This window comes from Ochotona princeps, chromosome X, assembly GCF_030435755.1.
Source record: "Ochotona princeps isolate mOchPri1 chromosome X, mOchPri1.hap1, whole genome shotgun sequence".
In the NCBI taxonomy this organism is placed as follows: Eukaryota; Metazoa; Chordata; class Mammalia; order Lagomorpha; family Ochotonidae; genus Ochotona; species Ochotona princeps.
In genome coordinates this window covers 11334706-11359964 of record NC_080865.1, presented here as the reverse complement: position 1 = coordinate 11359964, position 25259 = coordinate 11334706, and the positions used below count along the sequence as shown (strand labels likewise).

The 25259-nt window shown below is 37.6% G+C and overlaps 1 protein-coding gene across 9 annotated transcripts in view; it reads left to right on the top strand.

Moving 5' to 3' along the window:
* KDM6A (lysine demethylase 6A) overlaps positions 1-25259 on the top strand; it is a 144450-nt gene that overhangs the window by 53773 nt on the left and 65418 nt on the right. For all 9 annotated transcript variants that reach the window (XM_004587864.4, XM_004587863.4, XM_058658608.1 and 6 more), the window contains exons 5-6: positions 9342-9400; positions 17385-17505. In XM_004587864.4, the coding sequence (XP_004587921.1) occupies positions 9342-9400; positions 17385-17505 (180 nt within the window). The remainder of the gene's footprint in view (positions 1-9341; positions 9401-17384; positions 17506-25259) is intronic.

Here is a 25259-nt window from a genome sequence, read left to right as displayed (position 1 = left end):
TGCTACAGCCTCGGTTAGCCTGACCTGCCTCCAGTCCTTCAGCTCTCTCCAGGGAGTGCGACAGGCTACTCTGACCTGGTCACTCCTGACCCCAGCCCTCATGCAAACTGACAGCTGTTGTGGTTCAACTGGGCCTGGCCTGCAGCTTGTCCTGGCTCTCACTCATGCCAGTATGTACTGTGGTCTGATGCCGCCCAGCCCACACCTAGACCTTACTGAAACATTCTGAAGGGTGCTATAGCCTGCCTGGTCTGGCCTGCTCCAGCTCATGCTCTTGCTCTCACCAGCTGGAACTGTGGCCTAGGTGCAAGGCAACCTACAGGAGGTGATAAAAATGAGCTTTTTTAAAAAGTAAGATTTTAGGGCCCAGCGCCGTGGCCTAGCAGCTAAAGTCCTCGCCTTGAGCGCCCCAGGATCCCATATGGGCGCCGGATCTAATCCCAGCAGGTCCACTTCCCATCCAGCTCCCTGCCTGTGGCCTGGGAAAGCAGTTGAGGATGGCCCAAGTCCTTGGGACCCTGCACCTGTGTGGGAGACCTGGAAGAAGTTCCTGGCTCCTGGTTTCGGATTTGGCACAGCACCGGCCGTTGTGCATACTTGGGTAGTGAATCATTGGATGGAAGATCTTTCTATGTCTCCTCCTCTTTGTATATCTGACTTTCCAATAACAATAAAATAAATCTTTTAAAAAAATAAAATTAAGATTTTAGAGTACATTTTCGTCTGAAATAATTTCTTTGAGGTGTTTGTTTTTGTCTCTTGCTAATTTTTCTGTTGAGCAATTGTGGTGGTTTATTTTTTTTCCCTTTGTCTGTACGCGATTTTATGTAGTCATATGTGACTGCTGATTTGAACCCCATGAATTTGTTTTATGGACAATGAAGAATGTCTTTGCTGTAAGCAGGCGGCGAAGGTGATTTTAACATAGTTTGTATTTGAAAAGTACTAGACTAGACAGGTGTCTCAGTAAAGGACTGAAGGCCCAGTCTGCCTTTAGACTGGGGATTTTTTGGTCATGAATATGGGTTACCTCCCTCTGCCCCACTCCCCCCTCACCCCCACTCTCCCCAGAAAGTGTAAGTTGGGGAGTTTTACATGTGGAATTTCCCTCAGCAAACCCCTCTGGACAGTACTGACTTTCTGGGTTCTTATCTACTGGAGAAACAAGTGACTTCTTTAGGTCAGTGATTATGACCTTGTTAAATCAGTTGTATTGCTCTCTCAATTCAATGAATTCCTTTTGTTAACAGACAGGCAAGGACAGCCTTGGGCTGTGGGAGACAGAGACTGGATCCTGTTTTAAGGAATTTTCCTCATTCCATTGCACATAAATTTATTTTTTTCTTCCCATGTTAATTACACAGATTAATAGCTACCTAGCTGACTTTACATTTATGTATAAGATATATACTTTTATCTGGGAAGGTAGAAGTATTATTACCACTTAGTGATTTGTTGTTTTACTTGTATATGTAGTTATTGTCCCTGTAGAGGTTTTTCATTTCTTTGTATCAAGATTCATCAGTCATCTCTTAATGTACCTTCGTTTTGAGGTGATTGACTTTTTTCTCACTAAGGTATTAGAGAAATTCACTCATACATTCTTTTAGAGCATGAACAGGTTTTTCTTTCTCTTTTTTTGTTTACATTTGATTTCATATTTATTCTAGTTTTATCCTAGACTCAGTGTGAAAAAGTAAGCCCCATCAAAGCTAATATTCCAACACTATATTTTTAAAAAATTAATCTTTTCCTTTCATTGTTTTGAGATGCTGCCTTAATTATGTACTAAATATTCATTTACAATTTTAACTGTGGCTTTGCTGGTCTCATTCAACTGCGAATTAACACCATACTCTCATTTAGAGAAGTTTTATGCTGTTTTTATATATATTGGTTAACCTTGACTACATTAAATTACAAGGAATATGTCAGGACACTCTGTCCCCATTGTTTCTTTCCTGATTGTCCTTAGTTGCTTGCCAAGTAAACTTTCTAAACGCCTTGTCACCACACAACTATTGATTTTTTTTTCTTCCTTTCTAGCTTTCTTGAGGTATAATATACATTACTTTAAGGTGTATAGTTTAGTGAGTTTTAGTAACTCACAAAATTATATAATCATATAATATATATAATATTACATCTTACATAATAGATTACACATACAATATGTAATATATACCATATGCTATATATTACATATTATATATTATATTACATATAATTTTTACATATGTGATATTATATAGCATATGGTATATGATATTTATAATCACTATGTAATGACTTACATAAGCATTAGCACAGTTATAATTAGGAGTGTTTCCATCACTCAAGGTATTTTGTTGTATTCCTTTGCTATTTATTTCCTGTCTTAATTTGTGATCTCAGGCAGTTGTTTATCTTTTTCCTTTCCCTCTAGGTTTTTTTAAAAATATTTATTTACTTTTTATTCCAAAGTCAGAAATACAGGGAGGAGGAGAGACAGAGAGGAAGATCTTCCAATGATTAACTCCCCAGGTGGCCGCAACAGCTGGAGCTGAGCCATTCTGAAGCCAGGAGCCCCGGAGCTGCTTCTGGGTCTCCCGCATGGGTGCAGGGTCCCAAGGCTCTGGGCCATCCTCTTGCTGCTTTCCCAGGCCACAAGCAGGGAGCTGGATGGGAAACAGGGCCACTGGGATTAGAACCGGCATCGATTTGGGATCCCGGTTTGTGCAAGGCGAGGACTTTAGCCGCTAGGCTACTGTGCCAGGCCCCTCTACCTCTAATTTTGCCACCTTTTGTTTTTGATGTCTTTTCATTTGGTGTTATGATCTTGAAATTTTAAATTCAAACTTGTATATTTTTAATGGAAAGGCAGATACACAGAGAGAAGGAGATGCAGAGAGCAAGAGCTTCGGCCTTTTGGTTCGCTCACCAAGTGGCCACAATGGCCAGAGCTGAGCTGATATGAAGCCAGGAGCCTGGGACATTTTCTAGGTTTTCCACCTGAGTGGCTTTGGGCCCTCAACGGCCTTACCAGGCTACTGTCAGGGAGCTGTAGGGGAAGTGAAGCAGCTGGGATTAGAACCAGTACCCATATGGGATCCAGGCACATGAAAGGTGAGGACTATAGCCACCAGGCTATTGTGCTGGGCCCCTAATTTTGAGATGTATCCATGTGGTTTGTATCAGTGTTGTGTTCCTTTTACTCATTAAGTAATATCTTATAGAATGTACATTCCACAGTTTTTCTGTTTCAGTTAGTAAACATTTAGGTTTAGCAGATTTTAGTTGTTATAAATGCAGTGCTGTGTGAATATTACCTGCCGTGGTGTGGTATGTTTTTGTTTCTCTTGGCATACATTTACTTTGGACTTGGTAATTCTGGATCCCATTACAGTAATTGGTTTCACTGTTTTCTAGGGCAGTTGTACTATTTCTGTTTTATCTTCAAACCAGTAATGAATGATTTTTTTTAAAGTGTTCAACATCCTTGCTTGCACTTTATAATTGCCAGTACTTTTAACTAGCCAATCAGTTTTTTTTTTTTTCATTTTGATTCTATCTGCATTTATTCAGTGATTTGGCCACCTTTTATGTGCTATTGTTTCCCTTTTACCTGTCATTTTTTAATTGTTTTTTATATTAGAGCTTTTTATATCTTCTAATTGAATTCTGTACATATGTTTTCTGTGCATATTCTAGATAAAAGCCGTTTCTTAGGTAAAGGCATTGGGAAGTCTTCCATTCTGTTGCCTGTGCTTTCAGTTTCTTGTGTCTTTTAAGGAACAAATGTTCATCGTTTCTGTGAAATTTTTAAATCAGTTTTTTTTTTTTTTTTTACAGATTCGATTTGTTTCTCATGAGAATCTATTTCAAGTTCTAGAATATTTCTTCACCCTTTTTTTTTCGTAGAAGTTCTAGAACTGTATTTCTTATGTTTTGGCCTTTAGTGTATTTCTGTTTGTTTATGATGTGAGATAACATCTGTTCTCATTGTTTTTCCTGAGTCGCTGCCTGCTTTTGCCATTATCATTTGCTCTAAAGACAGTACTTTGAAAATTTAGTTACCGTTTATTGTTTGAAAAATAAATTACTTGACTAATTTTTTTGTCAGCTTCTAGTTCTCAGTTGTCCTAATGATTTATATGTCCGTTTTAAATACAGTATCACACTGTTTTTGGTTACAGTATTTTTGGTTTTCTGGGTCTATTGCCTTCCATATTAAGATTAAAAGTAGTTTGTCAGTTTCTTTTGCTGTTATTTTATTGACTGTATTGCATGCACGCATTAATTTGGGGGAGATTTTTTTGGTAATACTGCATATGCTTTTTTACTTATTTAGTTCTTCAAGATTCCTCATAGTTTTTATTGTACATTTTCCATCATTTGTTATATATATCACTTAATTTTTATTTTAGAAGCAGAGAGAGAAAGCAAGCTAGTAGCTCACCCACGGTAGTTCACGCACGGTAGCTGCTCAGTCCATTTCTCCTACACGGTGGGAGGGACCTAATGATTTGAGCTGTCACTTGCTGCCTCCCAGGGCCCCCATTACCAAGAAGCTGGAAACAGAAGCAGAGCTTCTGGAACCCAGATACACTTGAGACTTGATATCTTTTAATTAGTAACCAAAATGCCTACTTTGGTTATTTTTGATAGTGTGATTGGATTGACTATGAGATTTTCTAATCGTTTCTTGCAATGACAAGAACCCAATTGATTATTGCACATTCGGCTAGTATCCTGATGTCTTACTGAGTTACATTACTTCTAATAGCTTTGCTTTCAGTTTCTTACAATTTTCTTTTTATAATATCTACAATGAAAGAGAATTTTACTTTGTTTTTTCTAATCTGTGGAAACTGTTTAATCCTCTTGTCTTGTTGAAATGACAAAGACTTTCCATTCAATTTCAAGAAAAGGACTCTCTATTGTCTTCTCCCCTCTCTCTGGAGACAAGCATTGCATTTTCACCATTACATGTGACATTAGCTGTAGAGTTTCCATAGATTGAAGTTTCCTTTTACTACCAGTGTAGTTTGAGATGTTTCCCTACTCAGTTTTTATCAGGAATGAGCAGAGGAAAGAGCAAATTTTTTTTCTCCTACGCACTTACAACGAGCGTGTTTCTGTGACCAAATGTGTGGGGCCTTTCCCCAGTCACCGAGCTGGGAAGTAAGCAGCAGTTTTGCAGGAAACACTAACTGGATGTCTTTCCATTAAATTCTGGCACTCTGTCTCCAGACAGTGTCAGATCTCAGTCGAACAAGATGGGTCCTTACTTCATGTATCAGTCCAGTCCCAGTCTCTGTAAATTACTCCAGTGAGCTGTAAATCAGGGTTATCACAGCACTACAGGCTCAGTTAATGTATTAGAATGGCTCATAGGACTCAGGGAAACACTTCACATTGACCCACTTCCGGAGGTTACAGATGCACAGCAGATGGAAAATGTGCACAGAGTAAAGCTTGTGGGAAGGGCCAGGAAGCTTTCATCCCTCTCTGGATGTGCTGCTTTCTAGGAACCTCTACTTGTTCAGCTGTATGGAAATCCCCTGACTCCAGTCCTTTAAGGATTTTGTGTAATCTCCAGGAAGCATGCTCAGTGATGAAATAGTTTGGACCAGCGGCAGTCCCATTAAACTTTAGCCATTATTCTTCCTAGAAGGATGGTGATGGGAGTTAAAGCTGAAAAGTCCAAATCTTTGGACTTTTCCTGTGACCAGCTTTTTTTTTTTTTTTTTTAAAGATTTTATTGTTATTAGAAAGCCGGATATACAGAGAGGAGGAGAGACAGAGAGGAAGATCCTCCATCCGATGTCTCACTCCCCAAGTGAGCCACAACGGGCCGGTGCTGTGCCGATCCGATCCGATGCCAGGAGCCAGGAACCTCTTCCGGGTCTCCCACGCGGGCGCAGTGTCCCAAAGCTTTGGGCCGTCCTAGACTGCTTTCACAGGCCACACGCAGGGAGCTGGATGGGAAGTGGAGCTGCCGGGACTAGAACTGGTGCCCATATGGGATCCCGGGGCGTTCAAGGCGAGGACTTTAGCTGCTAGACCACGCCGCCGGGCCCTAATTTGAAATTTTTTGAGAAGAGCTTTATTGGCACTACAGAGCTCCTGTTCTCCAGTGATTCGGTGAGAGAGGCAAACATAGTAAGGTTTTGGTAGCATTTAGAGGTGCTGAGCAAGTGAAAGATGGAGTGTGGGGTTTAGGAAAGGCACGGATTTGATGTCTTAGATTTTAAATTTTTTAGTTGAATTATAGTATTGGAAGTCAGAGTCAGAAAGATAATTGAAGCAATCATTTCTAGGGATTTTATTAGAATTGCATTAATTTTGAACTTTTTGTTAAAAAATACCATTTTGGATGGGCATTCAGTATAGCAGTTAAGATGCTGCTTGAGTCCCATTCTATTTAGGAGAGTGCATAGGTTCCTGTACCTGGTCTGCTCCCAAGTCTTTGTTCTTGCGCATTCTGACAATCAGCAGGTGATGATGGCTCTGATAGTTGAGTCTCAGTGGGGAGACCAGGATTATTGAGTTCCTAGCATCTGATTACAGTCTCCCCCCAGCTCTGGTTCTTGGGAGTGAATCAGTGGATGGAAAACAACAATCTATTGTTCACTCTACCTCTTTTTTTTTTTTTTTTTAAAGATCTATTTGTTAAGAAGAGAGAGACAAGGAAAGAGAAAGTCAGTATCAATCCTCAGTTCTCTGCTTCATGCCCTAAGAGGCTGGAGTCTCGGGTTCTTCCAGACCAAAAGAAGTAGTCTGGAACTCCATGCAGGTCTCTCTTGGGTGGCAAGTTCCTCTTTCACAACCTGCATAGGCATGTTTTTAGGGAACTGGATTGGTAATGAAGCAACTGGGACTTAAAGCAGTGCTCCAGCGGAATGCCAACATTGCAGGATGCTCCTTAATCCTTCACACCATCAGACCGAACCTTTCCAGTTTCCAAATAAATAATGAGTATTAAATTTTAGAAGCTTTCATCTTACAGACTAATAAAATTACTCTCCATGAAGTTTTAGTTTCTCCACTAATTTCTTACATGCTTTGTAATATATTTTACGTACCTTACACCTTTTTTATATTATGCATGTATTTTTCTTTGCTAGTATATGAAGTTGTAGCTATGTTAAACTTATCTAACAACCTTAATAGGCTTGTAAATTAGATAACTTGCTAATATTTTGATTTTTTTTCCTGGTAGTCTATCCTAATTTTTGTAATTAATTTTGTTTCTTTAATGAAAATATAAAACTACAAAAACTGTTGATTGTTAATCTGGTAAAAGGGACTCGTCAAACTGTCTGAATTTAATATATTTGTAAGGCGATGTTATAATATGATCTTATTTATCATCACTTATTGCTGTTTAAGTCTCTGTTACATTTGCCTGTAGTTGTATTTCACCCATGGGTTGTATGTTTCTGTCAGTAGAACCTCAATTTCATTTCAGGTGGATGTTGACTGAGACCTCTGTGACTCCCTGAAATTGTGAATATCACTGTAACACAATTCCATCATTCAGAAAATTGGGACTAACGAACACTTAATGAAATTACATTACCATAATCATTACATTTTACAGTATACTTAAATATTTTTCAGTGTTGCTAGAAAAGTATTTAGAATCCAAAGGAAATGCACAGTGTATTCCTAGAATAAATTTTAGTATTGTGGGAAAAATAAAACTGTTGATAGTACTTATTGCCCAACTTGTTCATATTTTCTACTTTAAGCATCAGATTCTTTTTCTCATATCAATTAGTGATGGAAGTTGTGAGATAAGTACCTTAGTTTGTTAACACTTTTATTGCAAAATAATATTGTCTCCCAACATCTCCAGCAGGTTTGAATTTCGATTTACTCTAGTCAGCAGTCAGTTTTATAGTGCGTTTGTCACTCATTCACTTGCAGATGGTTCCTCAGATAAAGCTGGCAAATAAATCATTTTTACTGAAATTTTTGCCTCAAGGTCTGCTTTTCAGAAAGTGCAGCCTAAGTCAGAAGAGCAAGAAACACTTGAATATTTAAACATTTTTGAAGTTTTATAATTTAAAGACATTGCAGGGCAGAACTCTGAGTTTTAGAGGAATTTGTTCGCAAAGAGTTGTGTGGAATCTACTTTTTTATGGGAATATTTAATAAAAGATATTTCCATAGTTATTTATAACAGGATGTACTTGGCGATCTTCAAATGTCTGCCCATTCTGAGAAAAGGTAGTTGTTGGTAAGCAGCTCAGTTTTGACGGCTACAGGACAAAATGGTACCACTCGTATCTCTTGTTCTGTAAAAGAAGTTAGTAAAGATTAACGCCTCATGGGAATGTCTAGATGATGTTTTGGCATGTAATCTTTCATTATTATTAAGATTTATTCTAGGTTTATATTGTACATTTCCTTAGAATTTTAACTGTTTTCCTGACATTAATGAACATGAAGTCAAATCCATTTCAAGAAACAGAAGGAACTAGAGAGGAAAGATACAGATGTGTTCAAGAAATTCATCGATAGTTAGGCAGTTGCTATTTTATATATCTATCCCTGGAATTCTTCTGATAAGTTTATGTTGGCGCCAATTTACATAGAAACCAGAATAATTTTGCAAGTTGAGAGCTTGTGTGGAGGTTCGAACAGGGGAGTGCAGCTACTTTATACCCTTGATCAAAGACCACACCTCCCCTAGCAAGGATGGTTGTCCTGGATGGAACTCACAGCTTCAGGAGGGACACACATGGAGCAGTGAGGGAGGAAGGGGACACATGCCTAGCCAGTCAGATCAGCTGAATCAACGAAGTGACAGATGTTGCAGCCTGATCGCCCTCACATCTAATTGGATTCTGTATTGTATTATCTGTTAACTCATCACTCTCCTGTTTTAAAAATACAGAAGTAGGCATTGTGATACTGTTGTTTGGGTTTCCTACATTCTATATTATACTATCAAGAACTATTGCTTGTCCAATCCAGCTTCCTGCCAATGCATTCTGGGAAGGAGAAGATGATGGCTGCAGTGCTTGGACCCTAACACCCAACAGAGAGATGTGGATGGAATTTAGGGCTCTTGGTTTCTACCTGATCCAGCCCTAGTTGTGGGAGTGATCATTTGATGGAAACTGTGTTACTTTGCCTTTTAAATAAATGAAGAGAGTGTGTGTGTGTGTGTGTGTGTTTCAACGCAAAACAAATACAAATTCAAGTACTTTCAAACAACGTTTAAAATTTATCATGATGCATAGGAGAAGATTTTAAGAACTTAGGGCATTTCGGTACAGCATTTTTACATTAATAAATCATATGCTTTAGATTGAATTTTCTGAGTGTGTTTTTCCCTTCCTTTACAGAATGCTGCCTTTTTGTATGGTCTTGGTTTGGTCTACTTCCATTACAATGCATTTCAATGGTAAGTTGACATAAGAACTAACAACCGCCGGTATTTCCATTAAATGGTTTTTGTCTTTTAGCTTTTGCTTAAATGTATGTGCATGTGTAAGTAATAGAAATATTTTAGAGTTAGTAAGCCTACATTATTTATAATCTTTTGAAATGAGTATATTGTTCTACCTGATACTGACTCACCTTAGATTTAGAGTTTTCTGTGTTTCTTAAAGAATCTAGTACAAGTTTCATTTAAAAGGAGGCTTTGATAAAACTTTTTGACATTTTATCAGTCATTCATCATGGAATAGTGATCTATAAATAGTCAGGAATGATGTGAGTAAATAAATGATCTGTAATAACCAGTACTCACAATTTTACCTTTTCAGATTAAATAGATATTTCGCTGTTCCACACACTGCTTAGCCTTTCCAATTTCCAGTAACTAGATTACAATTCCCAGCTCTTTCTTTTATAAGAATAATACTATCATCCCTTAACAGTTGTGGATCAAATATGATTCTAACACAAACTTTTGCAAGCTATAAAGAATATTAGTCTGTTATTATAGCTTTTGCCCCATTCTTATTTTTATGTTTAGCACATGGGATAATACAGAATTTTTATTTTCTTTTTTTTTTAAAGTATAGAATTTGACTTGGAAGATAGGTGTTGTGGTCATAACATTGCTACTTAATTATGTCTGTTTCTTCATTAGTTTTAAAGAAACCAAACCAAAACCTCATTATTTTACAGAATTTTGATGTTCATGCATATATGTATTATGTGACCTGTAATATTCTGTGTAGACATTTTTATTTTGAAGTATATCTGAGTTTGTCAGATCTCTTCTGTGCTTGAGAATTTAGGCTGAGTTAATGCTGTGAGAATTAAAAGGAAGTTGATTTGAGTGTTTGGCCAAAGATTATAATTCTGTAATATACCTGCTGGCTACCTTTTAGTTTTTTTCTAAAACAATGGCAGTAATTTGATAGGGTTTTCCTAAAGAAACTTTTCACCTGGATGGCCTTTTCTTTCTGTGCTTTTTCTTTCCCCTTTTGGCTTTGGTCATAATTGATAGAACTGCATTTTTAGATCACACCGGTATGTATAAAAGAATATTATAAACATTCACATCACGGGTTTTCTCTGTAAACTTTGTAAAAGGTTATATAATAGATGTTTATAAAGAAGCTTTGTAATTTTTCTCTCAAATTGCCTGTTCTCACAAGTCCTAAATTAAATCTCCTAATTTAATGTCCAATTTATAAACTTTAGAACTGGAAGTGGTCTTAGAAGTAATTTAGTTTTTTCCCCTTGATTTTATTGATGGAGAAAAAGCAAGGTGTGTTGAAGTCAGTTACCTAACTCTCCAGTTGGCAGAAATGAATTTCCTCCCCATTTTTTCCCCACTATTGCACTCTGTCCCTGAGTTTTAATATTGATAGGTGATTAGTTTTTAAATCTCTGTATGTAGTTATTTTCTTAGACAATGTGGTACAGTATGTTTTATGGCCAACTAGACATAATTTAGATGAAATCCAAGGCAAGAAATTTTGTAGTTTAGTAAATAACTATGTGCATGTATAGCTCCTATCAGCTAGGTTCTGCATATCTGGTAGCATGTGAACTTCCCAATAGATTGCAGATAAGAGCATAAAATTAGGGGCTAGGTAAAGTTGCTGTCATTTTGAGATTTGATTACTAAATTTGTGTGTAATCATGTTAAATTTGGGTGCTTATGTGGAAGCTTATATCTCTTGATTCTTTATCTACACATTATTTCTGTATTCTTCAGTTGACCTCAAAAATGAAACTGAATGATGTAAGACCAATGCAGTATTGGATTAAGAAGTATCCTTTTCCCTTGATCTTGTTCTGGTCACCACCATTGTCTTATATATTGAATTTCAATTGTATCGCTGCTTCCTAAAGTAATGTATCTCGTACCTTGTCTGTGAATTCACTCTGGCTGTGTGTATTCTTTCTTGCTAATCAAATGTTCTCTTGCAACCGTCCTTCACTTTTTGCTGTGGCTTGTTTTGCTGTTTCTTGGATTTCAGCCACAGAATTAGAAAGCAGGAGCTATTTGCTTGCTGAGAGTTTTAGAGTACATCCTTAATTGGTAAGAGCTTACTTAAGTTAAAACTACTTTTGTTTTATGTGTTAAATGCCTGGAGATGGCAAAGATGAGGCTTTTTTTTTTTTGTTATCACACCACATTTTTTGGAGATTATTGAAATATTTCTAGAAAGAAGTATTGTGTCTTACATTGTTAGCAGAAAGTATAGTCATGATGTTTAAGAGTGTTACAACTCTGGTATATTTATAATTTAAATAAAATTCTGTACTTGATAATGGTGCATACTGGCATTTGATGAAATTATATATTTTGTGGTGGTGTGTGTGTTTGGGTTAGCAATAGTGATTTAACATTTGAGTTTAAATAGTTAAACTGTAGGATTAATGCTAATCTGGTCATATTATGTTACCATTTGTTTTTTTTTATGTGTCAGATTCTAGATCAGTTACTTGTTTTCAGTTTCAGCTTTAGCTTCTTTCTATAAATTAGCATGTCAAATAGTAGATTAGAAGAGTTGTTATATCCTAAATGGATTTATAGTAATCATTTAAGTGTATACTATTTCATTCAGTAATTTGAGGACAAACTTTACCAATAAAAAGGTGTCCAGGAGGAGGTAGGAAGACACAGAAGCACCATCTAAAGTAATTGTAATGGAGAAATTGAAACCAGTTTCTATAAAAACATTTTTTACAGTATCATTTATGCATGCAAGCTTGTGTGCTCATCTGATCTTGTACATAAACTTGATACATTACTAGGAGCTGTCTTAAACTTTTTCTTTGTAAGAACTGGAATCCTGGGGTGAGAGGAAGTGGACTACATACGGTGAAAGAAGGGCCAGAATGAGAGAAAATATTTGAAAAAATCCTTGACAATTTAATAGAAGGATGTGATAGAAATAATTCTTTCCAATAAAGTTGTATAGAAAAATCTCTAGGAATAGCTCCCTACATGTTCTTACTGTCCACCTCTGCCTGTAAACTTTTTTTTCTGTTAATCAGAATTGTGGTATATGAGCAAATGTCTAAGATATATGATTCTGTGGCAGAGGCATAGATTCTGGAAATCAAGCTCCTAAATCTAATTAACAACATTGATAAGGTAGTAAAATGAGGTGAAGATGAATCCTTAACAGAAATGATAATGGAGTAAAGTTTCTTTCAGATTAATTTCTGTGTCGCTGCCAACCACAAATACTCTTACAGATGTAGGAATGCCTGATCCCTTTTGTGCTCATTATTTTGGGTGCAGTGAAAAAAAAATAAAACACAGGTAGTGGTTTTAATGTGGATGAAATTTGCTGATAAAATCCTGGGGGAATATTTCAAACATAAAGCTGATTGATCTGGAGGCTTGTCTGGCATGGAGTATGTCAGCATCATTTAATTTATCTTTTAAAAGATGTATGTATTAATTTGAAAGAGTTAGCAAGAACAACAGTTACAGAGGTCCTCCACCTAGTGGTTCATTCTGCAGTTGACCAGGACTGGACCAGGCCTAAGCCAGGAAGCTTATACTAGGTCTCTAGTGCGAGTGCACGGGTCCAAATACTTCGAACATCCTCAGCTGCTTTTCTGGGCACATTAGCAGGGAGCTGGATGAGAAGTGGATCAGCCCGAACTCGAACCATCTACCCATATGGCACGCAACATTTTAGGTGGGCACTTGATTTGCTGTGCCACAACTACTACTAATGTGTGTTTTAAACTTAATACAGACATGCCCCTAGATTTAATTTTTTCCATGAAAATAAAACAGTATATGTCGAGTTTATTATATATACTTTTTAGAAATGAAATCTCTAGATTTGCTAAAATTGTGTTTACATTAAAACATCTCAGCTCCACTTTGATCTACCTCCCTGGTTTAGCAGCAGATAGCTCAAGCTCTTGGTTCCCCATACTCACAGGGGACACCCAGAAGAAGCTCCTGGCTTCTGATAGGCTCATTTCCAGCTGTTGTGGCCACTTGGGTAGTGAACCATTGAATTGAATTGCCTTGTCTTGTCTTGTCTTGTGTTGTGTTGTGTTGTCTTGTCTTGTCTTAGGATTTGTTTTATTTTTATTGGGAAGGTAGAATTATAGAGAAAAAGTTCTTCCATCCACTTGTTTACTCTCCAAGTGGCTGCAACGGCCAGAGCTGAACTGATTTGAAGCCAGGAGCCAGGAGCTTCCTCTGGGTTTGCCATGCAGGTGCAGGGTCCCAAAGCTTTGAGCCATCCTGTACTGCTTTTCCAAGCCACAAGCAGGCAGGTGGATGGGAAGAGGAACAGCTTGGACGTGAAGTGGCACTCATGGGATCCTGGTACTTGCAAAGATTTGGATACTGAGCCATTGTACCGTGTCTGGAGACCTCTTTTTCTGTCTCCCTTACTCCCTATGTAAACTCTGCCTTTCAGAAAAAATAGATTGATCTTAACCACATGTATTTATTTTTATTTAGAAGGCAGATAGAGGGAGAGACAGAGATGGGTTCCCACTTGTTCGTTCACTCCCAAAGTGCCTGTACCAGCAATGTGTGTGTGGACCAGGTTGAAGCGAGGAACCAGGAACTCATGTGGGTTCCAAGGACTATCCAAGTCATCACCTGCTGTCTCCTAGGGTGTGTATTAGCAGGAAGCTGGGGATAATAGAGCCAAGATTCCAACAAAGGATGTCTGCCTCCCAGGCAGTCTTCAATTCTCCACCAATGCTCACCTGAAAACTGTAGATTTTACTAAGGGGATCCTGATAAGGTGATGCATACTACTGACATAGATTGCCCCGGAGAATGTTGAAGGTCTGTGGTTAATTAGGCTTAAGGGAAATAATGTTTAAAACCACAACTCCTGTGTTGAGAGGTAAAAATGTAACCTGCTGGCTGGAGTGAGGAATTGGGCAAGAGAGCAAAAGAGCTGAAAGAGGTGGTAATTAGCAAAGATTGGCATGATTAATCCAGCATGTGGTATTTCTAATTTAGTCTCACATTTAGTGTTTCTGATTCAACCTCAGAATATTTGCCTATAGCTTTCCTAAGTGCTTTCTTTGTGCCAATTAACATTATTTTGATATTTCCATGAAAACACCTTAGATTTTTTCATCTATGTGGCTTTGTTTGTGCTAATTGCTATTTGATTTCCCTTCTTCTGCAATCTCCACTATTTGAAATCTTATCTATTTCATTAAATCTTTCTCAATTAAAAAAAAGTTACACATTAACTAATACATGCCTGTGGGAATGTGTTGTGTCTGTTGTTACTGATTTAGCATTCAAATAATCTCCATTTTATTTGTGTGAAATTTTGTGAGACTATTTTGTTTTTCACTTCTTATCCCTGTTAGAAATATCTGAATTCAGTGTTATTAGCTTGAGAGAACTCATGATTTTAATATTTTTAATGATTTACTAATTTTTATTGAAAAGACAGATATACAGAGAGAAGGAGAAACAAAGGTCTTCTATCCATTGGTTCACTCCCCAGATGCCCACGACAGCTGGAGCTGAGCTAACGCAAAGCCAGGAGTCAGGAGCTCTTTTGGATCTCCCACATGGGTGCAGGGTCCCAAGGGCTTTGGACCATCCTTGACTGCTTTCCCAGGCCACAAGCAGGGAGCTGGATGGGAAGTGGGGCTGCTGGGTCATGAACCAGTGTCCATATGGGATCCCGGCACGTGCAAGGCAAGGACTTTAGCCATTAGACTGCCACGCTGGTCCCCAAAGAAAGTGTTTAATTAGCCTTATTTCGGCGATCTAGTAGAAATGGGTCTGCAAGTTTTGGAATTCATAAACTTAGCAACGACAAGAAGGAAAACTTAGTGAGTAGGCATTTTTTATAATCCTTGAAAAAGTAAGCATGACCCAGAGTAGTTTTTGGCATGTGTGTGTTTTTTTTTTTTTATAAATTAAAATAGTACCTGTTCTCCCTCCCATAATGTTAACATACCTCATAAGCATGTTAAATACATTTTTTTTTCACTTGTGTGGCATTGTGGACCCAGTGTAAAAGATGTCCGTTGACAGCACCTAAGGAGTAAAACATTTTTAACAGATACTGTATTTGGGGAAAAACATGACGGGAAGTGATCTGTAAAGACATGGTATTTAAAATGCCTGCCTCCTTAGCAAGAAGTCCCATCAGCTGAGACAGAATCGGAAACAGTGTTAGCAGTGCTGTCTTCCTTCTCCCTCCCTTCCTCATAAACATTTTTCTTACCCCCTTTTCTCTTATTATTTCTTTTGTTTGTCCTTTTGCTTTTGCTTTTCTTTTTCTGTATTCCACTTCCATGTCTGACTCAGGGCCACTTGAGGTTTTCTTTTTTTTTAATTGGTACACATGGGTATTGCTTAGTTTTTATCTTTACTTAAGCATTTTCTGACGTGTCATAAGGTAAGATTAAGTATGAGGTCACGAAGCTTTACACGTCGTTTGTATTATAAGATATAACATACCTAATGAGAAGTACATAAATCATTCGTATAGACATTGACAGTGTTATAAACATTCATGTATGTGTCACCTGGGTCGGAAAGTAAAACATTGGCATTACAGCAAAGATCTCTTCCTATTCGTTTCTAGTTGTAGCCATATGTCTTAATTGACCTTGTTAATTGCTACCACTGCTTTTTTCTAATCCTTTTGATGCCTCAACCAATTTATTGCTTGTGAGGAGTAGGAAGCCATCTTTGAATGAGAACTGGAAATTCCCCCTAGTGTTTCTTGTCAATTCTTTCACACCAGCACTGTCTTAAATCTTGTATATATCAAATAAGAAAACACATACTTGGTTCTACCCACTTAAATGATGGATTGTTCAGCTCTTTGTCAAGACGAAAATTAAGTACTGCCATAGCAAGGTATAAATAGGTTTGATCCTGACCCTGTACTCCAGATAGCCCTTCCCTATAATACCTTTAGAACTCTTGCGTTTATAAAAAATAACTTTTTTGAGAAGTATGATAATGCGTGAATCATCTGAGTTACTAAAGTATTGTTTTGCTTTACTTTATGGTATGGCAGTTTGAACTTTTTATATGAAAGACTTGTTTGAAAGTGTTTGAGATTCTAAATAGCTAACTGTAAAGTCTGAGAGAAATTTGTTGATTAAAAACCTTGCGGTATACACATTAGCTTGGTGCTTGCGAGAAGCATTAAAGCATGTACAGGGTTTTAAAATGTATCTGGCATGCTTTTACATCTGATGTGTATAAGTTGAAATTCAGATATTTTTATGATTTTAATATTTTTATTTTTGAGTTGGCAGTATATTGGTATGTAAATGGCCTTCCCCTACCCTTGATTTTGTTCTGCTAGTAATCCAAAGCTTGTTTAAAATGGTTCAGTATATATTTGGGATGAAGACTGGTAGACCAAGAGAAGGTTAAAAGCGAGCTCAGAGAGCCAGCTAAATGTAGAATTGGATTTGGGACAGAGCAACACCATCAAGTTTTGGAGTAAGGGCAGGCTTTCATACAAGTTAAGCGGCCGTGAAAACTGACCATTACCTCACACAGTATAAAAGTTATGAAAGTCCAAAATATAAAGAAGAAAGACATAATTTCACGAAGTAGACCAAAAACAGGATTAAGCAATGCTCCTATATAAAAACCAAAACTTTTTCCTGCCTTAGTCTCCTCTGTACCAGAAAATTCAAGAGCAAATACATCAGTTCTTTATGCTGAGTGTTTTATTAAATCATGGAATTGTTTCTTAATGTAGTGTAAATTCATCTGATCCTTCATTTATATTAAATTAGATTATATATTCAATTACAAATGTCCACGTGTTCCTTTCCAGGCTTTTTCCCCCAAATTATTCACATTCTTTAAAAAAGCAAAGCAACTTCCTTTATAACAATATTGCCTAAAAGAAGTTTTGCTGTACTACCAAGCAGAAATGCATGCATGTGTTAAAAAGTTAAGATATGTTTTGTCTGTATTCTTTCAGGGCAATTAAAGCATTTCAGGAGGTGCTTTATGTTGATCCCAGCTTTTGTCGAGCCAAGGAAATTCATTTACGACTTGGGCTTATGTTCAAAGTGAACACAGACTATGAGTCTAGTTTAAAGGTAGGTTGTTGAGTTTTTTAAAATATAATGTTTTGTTTTTATTGGATTTATGTTGTTAAATATTAGAATATTGAGAAATGTTGGAATTTTTATTGGCACTGTTTGAAAAGTTAGCTGGTAAACTATTTATCAACCATGAAATGGAAAATACTTAAGGTTGGGTTTCAGAGTGTGAATTCGTCATGGTGCTCAGACTTGCATTATAATTAATTTCATGATTAAACTTAATTTTTAAAAATATTTTAATGAAAATCTGTCATTATGAAAGGGTGAAAGTTTCATTTTCAGTTGAGACACCTGTTTCAGGTGATCTGCCACTGTAGAGCTATTATCATGTTATGTGTGTGACGCAATCATTGACCCTCTGTCTGCCTGGGTATTGGTGGAAAGCTACCTGCCTCTATCAACAGGCCAGGTCTTACAGCTAAATTATAAAGAAGAGTATCTTATGCAAGGTATTTGAATTGTTGATTTAAGAGTGGAGATGTTATTGAGAAAAGGTGTTGTTGATTTAAATATGTTACTTTGCCTATTGAAATTGGTATTTCTCTAGTATTTCTTACTCGTTCAGTTTGTGTGTATGGTATGTGTGTGCACGCTACTTTTCATGAAAATAGTGCTTCCCTGCATGACACAGAATTGCATTTTGAAAGGATTAGCAGTTCTTGGGTCAATTTAAGTTTTTTGTGAATTCATGACTGTTTCTAATAGTTACTGTGTTCTAAGTATCTCCATTGCAGACTCTTTTGATTTTAAAGTAGAGAAGGGAAAAAGAGAAAAGAATGATTTCCAGTAGGTTGTACTTTGAACTTACCGTAAAGGAACTACTAGTGCTTTTTCAAAACCCATACCTAAGTATATGTATTTGCTCTAGATTTTAAAGTAGACAATTTTATGGATAATTTTCCTATTTCAATGAACTTACAAAGAACAGTGCTAATATTTTGAGATGTGTAATATACATGTTAACCAAAAACATTAAAGCAAGTAGCTTTTCAACAGTTTCGGTCACATTGTGGTCAAGGGTAAGTGCAGTTGAGGAATAGGCCCTTGATCTATGTTAGCAGTATGGAGAATGTCGGAAGCCTCAAAGTCAGCAGCTTTAAAGCTTAACTCATGGGTTTTCAAACTAAAATGTGGGCTGTCACTGAGGTTGAAGTGGAACATAGGTTAAGATACATTTTGCTTTGCATGTTTTAGTTCTTCTTGGACAGTTTGTTTATATTAGCTATCAGACTTTTTTTGTTAAGGCTTATTTATTTTATTTGAAATGAACAGTTTCAGGGGGGTGGGTGAGTAAGAAATCTTTAATTCACTGGTTCATTCTCCAGATGGCTAGAACAGCCTGGAAGGGTCCAGGTTGAAGCCACAAACCAGGAACTCTATCTGGGCAGCAGGAGCTGGATCAGAAGTGGATAGCCGAGACTCAAACCTAATGCCCATGTGGTGTGTTTGCATTGCAGGTGGTGGCTTAACCCACTGTGCCCCAACACAGCCCCTCAGAGACTTTATAATATTATATAGTACAAAATAGGCTTATTCAGACATTTCACAATATTGTCACAGCATACCTCTGAATGTGACAAGTGTTTCTAATAGGTAATACATTTGGTATTGGAAATACATTTAAGGTAAAAAACTAATCCTTTGTCTTCCAAATTATGTAGCTGAGATATCAGGATAGTGGTATCTTAAATCTGAATGCAAAGTTCCATTTCATGAAAGTGACAGGCTTTAAAATTATTTTAATTAGGGAAAAATGTTCATGGCTTTCTGAAAACATTCCTACTTCACTATTGCTTGACTAAATCAGTATCCTGTTCACTGCTTTTATTTGTTCAGACGTGGTTTAATAAATCTTGATATCAAGAACTGTTAAAACTTTCTGTGTTCATACAAATGCAATAGACATCAGGATGCCATTAAATATTTAAAATAGAGGGAAGGACCCTCCTAAAAATAAGGCTTTCCTTCCCATGGGGCAGTTTTCCAACGAACACTATGATGAGGGCTAATTAAACTATGTCTGAACAAATAAAAGTAGTGAACAGGATAATGTTGACTTGTAATAAAGGTTCATTGCTCTATTTGATGATATATGTTGATTGCCATATGCAGTTAACGTGAAATCCTTTCTTTTTCTTTTTTTTTTTTTAAAGATTTATTTTATTTTTATTACAAAGTCAGATATACTGAGAGGAGGAGAGACAGAGAGGAAGTGGAGCTGCCGGGATTAGAACCAGCGGCCATATGGGATCAAGGCGAGGACCTTAGCCACTAGGCCACGCTGCCGAGCCCCAAATCCTTTCTTTTTCATGTCTCAGACAAAATTAGAGTGGTGGTATGTTTGTTCAGTAAGTGCTCAATAAATGATGATCATTATCAATTGATTCGTGATTGAGAAAGATCTTGACTTCCTGTTGATCTCTTAAGATACACTTCACCTTGCATCTCATTGGTCTGAAACAAGCCACACAGCCAGTCCTGTTTCATGCCTCATCAAAAGAAGATGTGGTTGTTCTTAGACCAGTTACCTCTAGTCTTCTTTTTTTCCCCCCAAGATGTACCTGTTTCTTTCAAAGGCAGAAGTAGATAGCTATCTGATCACTTCTATCCTCTGGCCTTCTCTCAGTTGTCCACAGCAGGCATTGCTGGCCAGGTCAGACGCGCTGGGAGCCAGGAGTTTTCTTTGGCTCTCGTCTGTGACGGGGGCCAAACAGTTTGGGTCATCTGCTGCTGCTTTTTCTCAGACCATTGGCAGGTTGCTCAATCAGAAGTGGAGCAGCCAGGAAATAAACTGATACCAAAATGAATTGCTGGCATTTTAGGCAGTAGACCTGGTGTGCCACAGCATCCACCCAAGTGCCCAGTCTTTTAACAGGGTTCAGTTCCCCAAATACACTGTTCCTAGCTGATGGAATTTAGTGTGGAGGACAATGTGTCAGTCTGTCCATGACCGATTGTAACTTTTCCATCTCTTAACCTCTGTCCAAAGAAAGATTGTAATATGTACAATACTGATTTTTAAAAACATTTGCTATTTTTAAAGTATTTATTTAGGGGAGGGTGTGTGAGAGGGAGAAGGCAGAGAAGAGGAGGAAGAGAGAGTGACATCTTTCGTCTGCTGATTCAGTTGTCCTGAAAGGCCAACGACAGCTTATGCTGTGCCAGGCAAAGGCCAGGTCAAGGCCAGGTCCCAACAGCTCAGTTTGGGTCTCTCAAGTAAGTGGTGGCCAGTCACTGCTGCCTTCAGGAATGTGCATTAGCAGGAAACTGGAGTTTGGACTTACAGCCAGACCCTCTGTATGGGACATAGGTGTTTTAACTGCCATGACAAATGCCTGCTCTTTTTAGATAAATATTTGGAATAGTTTATTTTCATAACCTTCATATAGTTTTTTTCCCTATATCTTGCAAGTAAAATTTTTTCCCCATAGTTCTAAATCTTTTCTAATTTGGACCATTATAAATACTGTTTGTGATATCCATTCTCCTCTCCTGGAGTTTAATGCTTGCATATTTCTCATTTTGTCCATATTAAGAAATGTGAAATTAATGCTCACCTTATTTTCCAGGCATTTAGCGTTATTTTTCCCATAAATTGACAAAGTTTTAATGTGTTTAGTGAGTAGTGGAGAAATCATTTCAGCTGCTTTAGTAGTATCTGAACCGTAGTCCATTTCAGAATAACATTTCTACATGATGTTTTGTTGCTTTTCTTCTCTGCTTCAGGTAATATTCCCTTAGGTAAGATTAGATGCCTATGTAATGCCGTATGATTGCTTAGGATTTGATTTTATTACCTTTTAATGATATTGATGAACATTATCTTGCATATATTTAAAATAGTGTACTATCATTACTTCATTAAACCACTAATTTTGACAGATAGTAAGCTGTGATAACACTCATTATTTAGTCATTTAAGGCCACTGCAATATTCACTTTAACAAACACTGGAAATTTTGTTTATCTTTGACAGATAGTAAGCTGTGATAACACTCATTATTTAGTCATTTAAGGCCACTGCAATATTCACTTTAACAAACACTGGAAATTTTGTTTATCTATTTCTATTATTGCTAAAATATGTCAACTTTAGAACTGTTTTTGGAGTTTGAAAAGTAGAGTAAGGAATTCAGTAAGGCAGTTTTTGTTTGGTTTCGTTTTATCTTCAATGGGGAACTGTGTCTAGGATCCCTATCTAAGTCCCTTAGAATATAGTATTGGGAGTTGTTGTTTTGATTGAAAGTGTTAATGTGAAAGGGCTAGGAAGTTGAAATTTCTAGAGGCAGTTCAAAGGAAATGAGTGAAACTCAAATGAGATTAGTGTGTTACTTGGGCATATTTTCATGAATGGTAGAAATATGAAATGGCAGAGGGTATAAAATGGTAAAATGTCTAGTGCTTAGGCAGGTTGGAAAAGTTGAACAAAGAAGTTGATTTTGTTTATCAACTCTTAAAATAATTTTTTTTCCTATACAAGCAGTGAGGTTCTTCACTCTAAATATTCCAGGTTACCTGTTAATTCAGCTTAAGTTCTCTTTTCTTATGTTAGAAACATGGTGGAATAACAATCCTGCTTACTTTTTACCTAAATCTGCTCTGAGAACTACCTCATTTCCAGGTATTTCATATAATGTATAGTGTATATACTCAGAAATTTTATTGTCTTTTAAATGTTAAGGCACTAAGGCAGAAAGAAAAAATTAAGGCACAGTGACATGCACCTCCTTTTAGGGATTATTTAGGAACTCTGAAATGCCTGCTAGCTTATGACAGCCCTGCTTCCCATCCAGCTCCCTGCTTGTGGCCTGGGAAAGCCGACAAGGACGGCCCAAAGCCTTGGGACCCTGTACCTGTGTGGGAGACCCGCAAGAGGCTCTTGGCTCCTGGCTTTGGATTGGCTCAGCTCTGGCTGTTGTGGAACTAGGGGAGTGAATCATCAGACGGAAGATCTTTCTCTCTGTCTCTCCTCCTCTCTGTATATCTGCCTTTCCAATTTAAAAAAAAAAAAAAACTTTAAAAACAGGTTGCGAATTATGTGTATTCTAGAAATACTTGCTGAGATTTTGAATGCTGGCTATTGCATTAATTTTATAAGTGCCTTTAGCTTCTAAATTGGCTGTGTTTCTGTTGAGGTTTTGTTATTCCACGTGTATGAAGATAATGAAAGTTGGTAGTATTTCAACATACCTGTCCTTCCTTATTTCCTTTATGATGTTCAGTAGTTTACCTTTTACTGGCATCTTAAATCACTGGAGGAAGGGGAGGTGCACCTGACCTATGTAATACACTTTTATGAGGGAATTGACTCCATCACTGTGTTATGTGATTACTGCCTCGTTCCCCAAAGCTTAGACTTGGTGGAAAGATTTTTTAAAAGATTTTACTTGAAAGTTAGCATTACAGAGAGGGAGGGAGGGGGAGGAAGGTTTTCCATCTGCTGACTCACTCTCAGATGCTTGCAAAGGCGAGGTCTGGGCCAGGAGCCTCACCTGGGTTTCCCTGCTGCTTTCCGCAGGCCCTTAACAGGGAGCTGTAGCAAGCTGGGGCACAAACTGGTGCTGCTGTGAGATGAAGACAGCTTTACCTACCGAGTGAAGTGCACCATAAAACTAGGCACTGGTGGGAATTTTGTAAGCTGGAGGATTTGGCGTTTGTCCTGATATTTGGCCTGCATCATAAAATCAGAAAGGAAAGGGAATATTTCAAGAAGAGTACTGACATATCAAGAGTTTGCCTGCATAGGTACTTGATAGGAATTGATTGGGTTGTAGAGACAGCGAAAGAGGCCTATTTGTTTATTTATGGCCCTTTTTATGTATTTGATTTCTTTCCTAGTGTCCTCTTCTGTTGGTAGTAACATAACATTAAGGCCAGGTCTACAAATTAACCCGACTTTTTGATTCTAGCATATTCCATACTGAAATCTCTCATTCACGCAACTCCCTTTTTTTTTTAAGATTTGTTTTTATTGGACTGTTAGGTATGTAGAGAGGAGAGACAGAGAGGAAGATCTTCCAATCACTGATTCATTCTCCAAATGGCCGCAACGGCTGGAGCTGCACTTATTCGAAGCCATGAGCCTCTTCTGGGTCTCCCAGATTTAAATTATATCTGTTGATTTAAACCTACTTTTCATGAGTCTCTGGGATTTTGACTTGCGTAGAACATTGCTGTGCATTTTGGCAGAGGATCGTCATTATTATTTGTTTTTTGTCTAGTTTTCTTGTGGGGAAAGAAATCTTTACCTATTTTATTCACTATTCATCAGCATTTTAACTTTATTTATTTATTTTTAAGATTTATTTTATTTTTATTGGAAAGTCAGATACACAGAAAGGAGGAGAGACAGTGAGAAAGATCTTCCATCCGATGGTTCACTCCCCAAGTGAGCCGCAACAGGCCGGTACATGCCGATCCAAAGCCAGGAACCTGGAACCTCTTCCAGGTCTCCCACGCGGGTGCAGGGTCCCAATGCATTGGGCTGTCCTCGACTGCTTTCCCAGGCCACAGGCAGGGGGCTGGATGGGAAGTGGAGCTGCCGGGATTAGAACCGGCGCCCATATGGGATCCCAGGGCTTTCAAGGCGAGGACTTCAGCCGCTAGGCCACGCCGCCGGGCCCTCTATATTGTATTTTTAAGAGACCAAATCCCTAAAGAAAGTACCAGTACATCCTAAGGCATTTCCCTCTTAATCATTTATCTTGGATTATTAGTATTAGAAATCAAGAAGATTTTTCTTATTCATTTAAAAACCACAGTTTTACAGAGAGGAAGGGGGTCTTTGATTTGCTGATTCATTTTCTAAATGGCCACAACACTTGGGCCTGGACCAATCTGGAGCCGGGAGCTTCTTCTGGATCTCCCGTGTTGGTGCAGTGGCCTAAGACCTTGCTCCATTTTCCCCTGCTCTCCCAGGTACATACGCAGGGAACTGGATCAGAAATGAAGCACCTAGGGCTCGAATTGGTGCCCATGCTTGTGCCATAGGCAGCTGCTTGACCCACTATGCCACTGCACTGGCCCCTGGTCTGTTGATTGGATATAGATACGCTTTTTGCTGAGCTGAAAGTATAACCCCTTTTCTTCCTTCCTTTGTGTCTTTATGGATTCTTTTAGGCAATTGGCTTTATTTTCTCACAACAGTTTAGTTTTTTCCATTTTTCTTGTTTATTAATTTTTTTCTAGGTTAAACAGGCATGTTTCTCAGCACATCAGTTTCAGTGCTTAAGCTGGATAGCTACAGTAGATCATCTGGTAAAGTAGAAGCTGATTGCCAACGTTATTCCTAAAAGCTGCACTTATGTTAATTAAATATAGGTAGCAGTATTGATTACAGTCTTTTTATTTACATAGCATGAAATGAAGTTTTCTAGGACAAGCACACAATTTTATTTTTTTATTTTTTTTTAAAGATTTATTTATTTTTATTACAAAGTCAGATATACAGAGAGGAGGAGAGACAGAGAGGAAGATCTTCCGTCCAATGATTCACTCCCCAAGCAATATCCTTTTCCTCTTAATTAATAATTTATAAAGAACTACAAAACTTGTCAATTGCTTGTCTTGGAATTGTAAATACAATTTGTAAGAGTCATGAGAAAATTTGTCCAAATTCAAGTTTTATGTCTCAATTATGTGAATATAGACTTTCCTCCTTCAATAAAAATCTAGTTTGTATAAGAGGCCAAATACTATTAGAGTATTTTGAAATAGTGAACAAGACAAACTTTTAGAACATTGCTGAT